The sequence below is a fragment of the Hyaena hyaena genome, unplaced genomic scaffold (genome assembly GCF_003009895.1).
Source record: "Hyaena hyaena isolate Hyena2069 unplaced genomic scaffold, ASM300989v1 scaffold_21, whole genome shotgun sequence".
Lineage (NCBI taxonomy): Eukaryota > Metazoa > Chordata > Mammalia > Carnivora > Hyaenidae > Hyaena > Hyaena hyaena.
Genome location: NW_024080653.1, coordinates 5,929,139 through 5,938,250, shown reverse-complemented (window position 1 = coordinate 5,938,250; position 9,112 = coordinate 5,929,139). Strand labels below are relative to the sequence as shown.

The window sequence follows — 9,112 nt, the reverse complement described above, 5'->3', positions numbered from 1 at the left end:
CCCAGACAGCAGATAGCGGGTGCCCGATGACAACCTTCGGGGCACTGGGGGGCCTGGCCAGTTTCCAAGGGAAAGAGCGTCCTGGTCAGTTAGTGACAAGTGCTATGGCCAGAGGAGGGGCAGCAGGGCGAGCTGAGGACTTTCTGTCCCTGCTCTGGTCCCATCCCCTCCGCCCCCCGCCCCCGGGCCAGCAGCTCCAGCACCACCCACGACGGGCTCTGGGCCAGGCTGCGCCGCAAAACCACTGGGGGGGCTTCTCAAAGATGCCGGCCCCCCCCCAGCCCCGTGGAACAGAGTCCCTGGCTGCCCCGCGATCCCCTGACAGCCCTTGAGTCAGCCCCCCCATGTGGGAATGATTGTTCCTGCAACCTGGGCTCCCGGCCTGGGCCCCCCAACCCAGCAGCCTGTCGGGGGGGGGGGTACTTTCGAGTTGTTGGAATGTTTATAACAGACGTGTGTTCATGCAGCCCTTTGGTGGTCTTGTAAAGATGGAGAGAAAGCATTAAAACCCTTCCAGGGGCGCCTGGGGGGCTCAGTCGGTTAAGCGTCCGACTTTCGCTTAGGTCATGATCTTGCGGTTCGTGGGTTCGAGCCCCGCGTCGGGCTCTGTGCTGCCAGCTCAGATTCTGGAGCCTGTTTCAGATTCTGTGTCTCCCTCTCTCTCTGACCCTCCCCTGCTCACGCTGCCTCTATCTCTCAAAAATAAATAAAACATTAAAAACAACAACAACAACAACAAAAACCCTTCCAGAGCAAGCACTGTGATGGCTGAGGGGAAGTGGGGGTTTCCAGCCACTGACAGGCTTGGTGCCTCACATCCAGGGAGCCGTGACCGGCCCCGCCAGCCCGCTCGGGGACGCGGGCGGTTTCCTGCGGGCTCCCCTGTCCTTTCCCCTGGCTTGGCCGCCCTGCGCGGCTGTCCTCACGAGGGACACACCTGTGACCGTGGCCTGCACAGCCGGGGTTTGCCCCGTGCGTGCCTCGCACGAGCTTCCACCTCACACTCCCTCTCTCGTGGGCGCCCGAGGCCCCCAGCACTGCCCACACGTGGCACCGGCCACGCTGTGCTGTATTCGGTTAACTGTGGCCAAGCATTGTCTCCACCCGGTGGCGCGCCGGGTCACTGTCTGTCGTCTGTCCATCTGTGTCCCTGGCGGGAACTGGCGTGGCGGGATGGGGGGTCTGGCTCGCCTGGTGCTGGCGCTTGGGGCCCCTGCGTGTCAGGGTTTCCCCGATTGCAGGGGGAGGCTGGTGACGGGTGAATTCATTCCAGGGCTCGGCCTTCCCCAGACTGTGGGCTGGCTGTGTCCCTCGCAGGGGTGGGGCAGCTGGGGGTCCGAGCTCCTGCCTCGGACATCAGGGGGGCGGGTGTCCCGCAGGAGCCGGGGACCTTCCTTGTGGAGCTGAGTGTGCCAACTGCGCACACCTGGCCCAGGAGCTGGGGACGCTGAGGCGGGCCCTGGGGGACACGGAGGCAGCCACCCGCCCGGCCACCATTTCCCAACAGTCAGGTGAGTCGGAAGAGCAGAGCGCCCTCCACCCCACGCCCACCCCCTGCCCTGGAACCCACCCGCCGTGACGGGAGTCAGGGGACGTCTCCAGCCAGGTGACGCGGCACAGCAGACGCATGTGGGAACCCACACGGCCCCCCTGGCTTTTGTCTCTGTCTTGTTTTCCCACGTGAGACACCAGGGCTGATGCTCCCGTTGCTGTGTCCTCCGCCCCGAGCTGAGCCCCTGTGTCCCTGGGGGCTCTGTCCTGCCGCTGCCCTGCCCCCTGGCCCCAGGGAGGGGGGCCAGGAACCTCCTGAGGCCCAGCAGTGACCCACGTGTGACCTGTCCCTTGCTCACAGGCTGGGACAGCCCCTCCTGCACCGAAGGCGTGGTTTCCGTGTCCAGGGGCCAGTGCGCTGTGATGTCCTGCAACATCTCCAACCCCTTCTTGCACGTCACCATCTACTTAAACACCAGTGGAGAGGACTCCCAGCCCCTGTTCAGTGTGACGCCCCCAGGCTGCTTCTGCCAGGGTGGGTGGCAGCTGCAGGTCCGGGGAGGCGTGGCACAGCTGGTGATTCCCAAGGTGAGCGACACCCAGGCTGGGCGCTACAAGTGGCATCTCCAGGGTCTGCAGAGGAATGTCAGAGACACCACACTGAACGTTTCAGGTGAGCCGGGCTCCCGTTTAGATGAACTGTGCTCCTGTTTGGGAGGACAGCCCAGGGGAGGGGCAGCTCTCTCCCAGGGTGGGGCCCAGGCAGGGCAGGTCCGGGTTCCAGCAAAACAAAGTGAAACCACACACGGCCCTGCTCCCAAAGGCACCTGAGCCTCAGGGGGGCTCGGAGTGGGGGGCTGCCCTGTCCAGGGAGCAGGTGGGGCCCCTGATCCCTCTGCTTCTCCAGCCGGCCTGGGCTGGCCCCACTGCCCCAGGCCAGGCTTCTCCGACCACCCCCTTCCCAACTCCCTCCGTCCCCCCGCCACTGCTGACCCCGTGCCCTTCCCCCGACCCCCCCCCCCCTCAGGACACTGCTCAAAGTCAGCAGGGCACTGTGTCCCCTAGCCAGCTCTAATGCAATCACAGTCACCCTGAGCTCTGGGGGCAGAGGCAGTGAGGGGGCTGAGAACGGTGTCCCCAGCCTGGCCCGGCCTGGGGAGGGGACCCAGCCAGCCCCTTGTGGACTCATCTGATTCTTGGGGCTGGGGGGCTGCATCAGGCACAGAGGCCCCAGACCTGAACCAGGCAGGAAACGTGTCCTCCGCCTCTTCCTGCAGTAAGTGTTCTTACCTGTGCCCAGGTTCCCCGGGGAGCCCCTCGGGTGCCCCGGGCTGTCCCCACCCTCCGTGCCTGGCTCCCATGCCCACCTCCTGCCCATGGGGGTGGCATCCCCCTTGAAGGTGCACTCCTCGTGGGGGAATGAACGATGTCCCCACCCCCTCCCACAGGCCCGCAGATGGCGTGCCCGTCAGGGGCCGAAGGCCAGTTCCAGCTGGCGCTTGTCATCAGTGTCATTGTCGTGCTCGCTCTCCTGGCGGCTACCGGGTTAGCCTGGTGCCGAAGGCACGGTTCGCTGTACTCGAAGCCCCTGCAGGTCTGAGGCCCGGCACCCAGGCTTCTGTTCGCCTGGGGGTCTCAGTCGGTGAAGCGTCCGACTTCGGCTCAGGTCATGATCTCACAGTTCGTGGGTTCGAGCCCCGCGTCGGGCTCTGTGCTGACAGCTCAGAGCCTGGAGCTGCTTCGGATTCTGTGTCTCCCTCTCTCTGCCCTCCCCCACTCGTGCTCTGTCTCAAAAATAAATAAACATTAAAAAAATTAAAAATCCATTAAAAAAAAAGAAGGGTCTGCTGTAGCCTCAGAGACGCCCCACTTTGGGGCTTAGGTTGATCTTGAGCACACTCCTGTCTTTGACCACAAGCAAGAACAAGTTTGGGGGACCATCCTGGGGTCAGGCTGTGGGCAGAGGCCTGAGGTGGGGAACCAGCCCGCCTCCACCACTAGGGGGCTCCCCGGCGGGAGCAGGTGACAAGCGGCGGCTCACGGGCAGGTGTCCGCACATGGCTCCCCATCCCCTCTCCCTCCCAGCCCCAGGACCCCCTCCCCCGCCGCCCACCTGCTGACCCTCCCCCACCCCAGTCACAACGGTGTAACTCCATTCAGTGTGTTCTTAAGAGGGACATGCAGGCTTTTCCTAAAATACACATTCAGTGCTTTTAAAAACACCCATAAAGCTAACCCTTAAGATGAATAAAATAAACTGGCCAATAAACCACGAAATGACTGGGGGAAATGCACATTTTTTTAAGTGGGGGAAAAAACAAATAAATCTGAAAGAAGCTGCTTCCTGTCTTAAAGCACTGAAAAGCCCGAGGTCACCCACAGCAGTGGGTGTTTGGGTCCCCCCTCGCTGCAGAGGGCCCCACGCCGAGGCAGGGGGGCTGCGCGGCGCCTCAATGGGGCCCAGACCTACGAGGAAATTCTGGGTCTGGGTCTTTGTTTTCACTTCCTCCTTGCTGCTTGTATTTTCAAGGGTTTCTCTAAGGAGATCGAGCTCTGGGGCCTCACAGCGCGCTCCAGGCCCTGGCCCCTGGCCCTGTGGCCCCTGGCCCCACACTGCAGGGGTGGCTGAGTGGCGGCCAGACTTCTGGACACAAATCAGGTTCAGCAGAAAGTGACCCAGAGGGGCGCCTGGGTGGCTCAGTCGGCTGAGCATCCGACTCCTGGTCTCAGCTCAGGCCGTGATCTCACGGTTCCGGAGACGGAGCTCTGCGCGGACAGCACGGAGTCTGCTGGGATTCCCTCCCTCTCGGCGCCCCCTCCACTCTCGCACACGTGTTTTCCCTCCCCCCCCCCACATAAATAAATAAACTTAAAAGAAAAGAAAAAGAGAGCAGTGACCGAGAGGACCGGGGCATCAGGAGCCTGGACCCCACCCCACCGGCCCGACGCCCTTGGCCTTGCCCTGCTGCTGCCCTGAGCCCTGAGCCTGTGGGGACACAGCAGGAGCGGGTGACCGGTTGTCTACGGGTGCTCAGCAGGGCAGTGCGGAGAGGGGAAGGGAGTGAGGGCCGCCCCTCCCAGCCTGGCTCTCAGCACCTCCTCTTGCCCATGGCACCACCTCCAGGAAGCCCTCTCAGAGTCCACGGACCCCCGGTACCTCCTTCTGCCCTAACACTGGGGCTTTGAGGCGGTGCCGTGGAGGTGGTGGCAGCGGCTGGGTGCTGCCGACAGGAAGAGCCTCAGTCGGCCGAGAGAGGGGCCCTGCCTCCCCCGCCGCTGGGCCTGCGGGGGCACGGTGGCCGCAAGCATGGCCCTAGAGCTTCCACTGCTCCTGGCGCCCCTCACGGTGGCCTGCACCCTGCTCAGCGTCCTGGCCACGCAAGGTAAGCCCCCTGTGTCCCCACTGCGTGGGCTCAGTGCCCTCACCTGGGGGTGCTCCTCCCTGCGAAGGGGTGGCCTGGGGACCCTGAGCACGACCTCCCTACAGAGCCCCCGCCCCGCCGTCAGCTCCGACTCGGGGCAGAGTCACTGTGGCTTTGGTCTTTTTCTCTGCCTACCCGTCTTGGGGACTCTCTTTTCCATAATTAGCAAGGTTGCCTTTGTTATGAGAGAATGTTGTCTGTTAGTTTGCTTTTTAAAACAGATACAGTGCAAAGTGCTGCAATAAGATGGAAAGATCAGTTACACACAGCGGGGGGGGGGGGGGGACACTCAGCAAAAAACAAAAGAATCTCCAGAATTTAGTTTGCTGAGAAGCTGACGTTTAGATCAAAGAAGGTTCGTGTTTGCACCAGGAAGCTGGCCCTGGTGGACCCCAGTGGCACAGACGGGGACATTCCTGGGCGTCTCACAGACAAGCGAAGATGTGCCCACCCCAGACCCAGGTGCCTGCAGATGATGGGGAAACTGAGGCTGCCTGGAAGGAAAAAGAAGGAGGCGGGACAGTCCGTCTGCTGTCTCTGGGAGACGTGGTCGGAGCTGCCCACGGCCCGAACCTCCCCGGGCCCCTGTGTGGGCAGAGGCCCCAGGCAGCCCAGCCCTCTGGGGCCCCTTCAGCCCTCGAGGACAGCCCTGGGGTGCCGTCACCCGGGAGCTTCTGTGAGGCAAGGTGGTGGCTGTGGGGCCGTGCCAGCAGGGGGCTGTCCCAGGACACTCTGTCCCCCAGCCTCCCCGGCAGTGAGGAGGGTCCTGGCCTCTGGCCCGGCCCATGGTGACAGCAGGGGGTCCTTCCTGCAGAGATGCGGCAGGCCCCCCCGTACGCGATCGCCCCCGAGGGCGGCTCCGTCCACATCACCTGCTGCAGCAACGGGACCCTGCTGGGGGTCTACCTGAAGCAGAGGTGGCCGAAGCCGAGCAACGTGATCTACTATGAAGACAACAAGGAGCCCACGGTGGATGAGAAGTTCCGGGGCCGCATTGTCTTCTCGGGGCAGCAGCACAACCTGACGGTGACCATGCACCACCTGCGGCCAGCCGACACCGGGGCTTATGCCTGCCAGGCAGTCATGAAGGACGAGGTCTGGGGCCCTGGCACCTTGGTTGTGGTGACAGGTAGGGCCCGGGCCCACCCCAGGACCCCGCCCACACCTGCTGGGTGCGCCTGGCTCCACCTGCCCTTGTCGGGGACCTTTCCAGTGCACTTGCTTGAGCTGCTGCTTCCAGCGCGAGCCCACCCCCTCCAGGGAGGTGCCGGGTTGCCCACCCCCCGCTCCAGACCCCCTCCATGAGCCCCAAAGTCCCTCACAAAATCCGCCACCTGCCCAGTGCTCCTCTCCATTCCTTCTTCACAGACAAACTGTCCAAAGCAGGGGACACAAGCCAGGAGGCTTGGCCGATGCACTTTTCCTTCCCCGTGGCCCTGGCCGTCAGCGGCTTCGTCATCGGGCTGGGGCTGGGGGCAGCGTGCGTGCTGAGGAGGGCACAGGTCAGTGTGAACCCCCAGCTGTCACCTTGTCCCTGTAAGCTGGCTCCTCTGAGAAGCCCCGGGGAAACCCCAGGACCCATGCATCCCCTCCTCCAGGGTTCCTGGGAGGCCCGAGGGTGTAGACGGCGGGGTCGGGGGTGGGAGGGAGAGCCGCGAGACGTGAGCCGGGATGGGCATGGGCCCAGGAGGAAAGCACAGCTGTGAGGGGGGCCCGGGGACACGCTGGGAGAGACGGGCAGGTACTCGTGGGAGCGTGTGTGCACACAGGTGAGCACCTGTGTGTGCGTGCGGCATGCGTGGGAATCTGCGGGTGTGAGATCAGCGTGGGTGGGTGTGAGAGTGCACTGACAGGTAACAGAGACAGGTGCCAGGAAGTGGTCTGCTCTGCCCTGGTCACCCAGCTCTCTGCGTCTCTGCGAGCTGGCTTCACGCAGGCCTGGAAGCCCAGCAGCATCTCCAGGATCCGATCTAAAAGCTCCCGAGGGGGTGTGCACTGGGGACACAGACGCCCCAGGGCGAGCGGGACCCCGGACAGGAAGGAGGGGCTTGTCTTCTAGATCAAGAAGCTCTGCTGCCTGAAGGATGAGAACTCAGCGTGCGTGGTGTACGAGGACATGTCCTACAGCGGCCGAAACACCATGTCCACCCCCAACGTGTACCTGTGAGCCTGGCAGGCCCCCCAGGCCCCCCTTCAGCTAGGTGTGGCTCGCCGAGGGCCGCCTGACCCGGCGAGGTCGCACAGGCAGCTCTCTGCAGCCATCAGGCTCCTGGCGCCTCCTCCAGGAAGCCTTCCTTGCCTACCTCCTGCCTTCCAGGCTGCTCTGCTCTGCTGGTTCCGCCACCGTGGAGCCCCCGGGAGGAAGCCTCTCTGTCCTGCTGCTTGCTGCCCTTCCCCTCGCACGGCAGGGGGCTCCTCTGCAGGATAGACTTGGACCCCGGGCCTGGGAGGGGTCAAGAGGGGTGGAGGGGAGACGCAGCCCCCAACCCAGGCTTGCCAGAAATAAAGCACTTCTCTTCTCCCCTTTCCGACTCCAGCATCTATTTCTCAACCGGTTGAGAGCCAGACATCAGACATCTGCTAGGATTTTGCAGCCTGTGTGATTCAGTGTGATACCTTGAGGAAGGGCATGAGCAAGGGGGCACTTCCCCACTCCAGGCCCGGGGGGCCCCTGCCGCCCTGGACAGGCTGCAGAGCCCTCAACCCCCCCCCCCCGGCCCCCTCACCTGGCCTCACCTGCGTCCATCACAGAGTGAGGTGGGGATGGAGGAGGGGAGCCGGCAGCCGTGACCCGGGGGGGTCCTAACTAAGAGCCCTTCCCTGTTGCCCTCCTGTGGGGAGGCAAGGGGACCTTGGGGACCTATGCCCGCTCTCCGGGTGGGAAACAAGGCACCCCCAGCGTGGGTGCCAACTGTGATGTGTCCCCTGAGCCTCTGGGCTGAGAAACAGCAGACCACTCTGCCCACGCCGCCCATCCTGTGCCCTCCAACCTCCCACCAGAGCTGCAAAGGCAACCCCGATACGGTTGACTGTGCAGAAGCTTGAAAACCTCGCTCTGTAAAAACACTTCACACATAAATACATGACCAGCATCTACAAACTTGGGGGAGAAAAGTTACAGAACAAGGGTAAATATGCTTCACTTACAAAGATCCTTATCAATCAATAGAAAGAAAACACATTCGGATAAAAATGTACAACGAGTAAAAAATGAGTGATGAACATGGGAAACCATTCAAATTGCTAGTTACCAATGAAATGTCAGTAGAAATGAAATAACCCTTCATCACCTATGTTTGCAAAGATTAAAACTGTCATTAAGGTGTGAGTTTCTTTAACTTGGAAACCCACAAACCCACTTCTAGAATCTTGTCTTTGGGAAGTGATCTCTGAGCACAGAGTTATGGTGGTACCATCACGATACTGCTTGCAACACAAAAACGAACAACTGAGAAAGGACCTAAATATCCAAATAAGGGAATTGCCATATTCAGCAAGACGCGTACATGCAGCAAGCATCAAAATGGCGTTGGGGGGCGGGGAGCGCCTGGGAGGCTCAGTCAGTTGAGCGTCCGACTCTCGATTTCAGCTCAGGTCATGATCTCACGGTTCGTGGGATCGAGCCCCATGTTGGGTTCTGTGCTGACAGCTTGGAGCCTGCTTGGAATTCTCTCCCTCTCTCTCTGCCCCTCCCCAGTTCTCTCTCTCTCTCTCAAAATAAATAAACTTTCAAAATAAAATAAAGTAAATAAAATAAATGGCGTTGGGTGCGCACAGCACATGTGACCCTGTGTTTGTAAAGTACAGACGGGTACACGTGGCCGTGTGTGTCTGCACGGACGACAGGACGGACGGACACCCAGGGTGCCGACACTCGTTGTCCCTGGGTGCTGGGACGTGTGCTCAGCAGGCAGGAGTTCCTGGGACACCGCGGGCGCGGGGCAGGCAGCCTGGGACAGGAACTCAGCAGTTTCCCCAGAGGCCACCGGAGACCTGCCGCTGGGACCCGGAGGGCAGTCGGGAGGACCAGCAAAGAGGCGCCGGGTCCTGGCGCCCCAGCCTCGCAGGGACGCTGGAGCAAGTGCAGGCTGCCCTGCAGACCCGGGTATACAGCAGGTGTCTATCAGTTGTCCCCACTCCTGACCACTCAGCAAGTCCTCCCCCTCTGGGCCACAGCGTCCCCTCTGTAAACGAGGAGA

At 62.1% G+C, this 9,112-nt stretch overlaps 2 protein-coding genes across 2 annotated transcripts; both read left to right on the top strand.

The window, feature by feature from the left end:
• Window positions 1–1,173: 1,173 nt before the first annotated feature.
• On the top strand, window positions 1,174–3,163 carry SECTM1 (secreted and transmembrane 1). The gene is made up of 5 exons (XM_039226286.1): window positions 1,174–1,258; window positions 1,380–1,511; window positions 1,853–2,164; window positions 2,711–2,767; window positions 2,940–3,163. The coding sequence occupies exons 1-5, from the start codon at window positions 1,174–1,176 to the stop codon at window positions 3,089–3,091; spliced, it is 738 nt and encodes a 245-aa protein (XP_039082217.1). The 3' UTR covers window positions 3,092–3,163.
• Window positions 3,164–4,627: 1,464 nt separating this feature from the next.
• On the top strand, window positions 4,628–7,444 carry CD7 (CD7 molecule). Its single transcript, XM_039226508.1, has 4 exons — window positions 4,628–4,874; window positions 5,728–6,042; window positions 6,282–6,415; window positions 6,973–7,444. The coding sequence occupies exons 1-4, from the start codon at window positions 4,799–4,801 to the stop codon at window positions 7,078–7,080; spliced, it is 633 nt and encodes a 210-aa protein (XP_039082439.1). The 5' UTR covers window positions 4,628–4,798; the 3' UTR covers window positions 7,081–7,444.
• The last annotated feature ends 1,668 nt before the right edge of the window (window positions 7,445–9,112 follow it).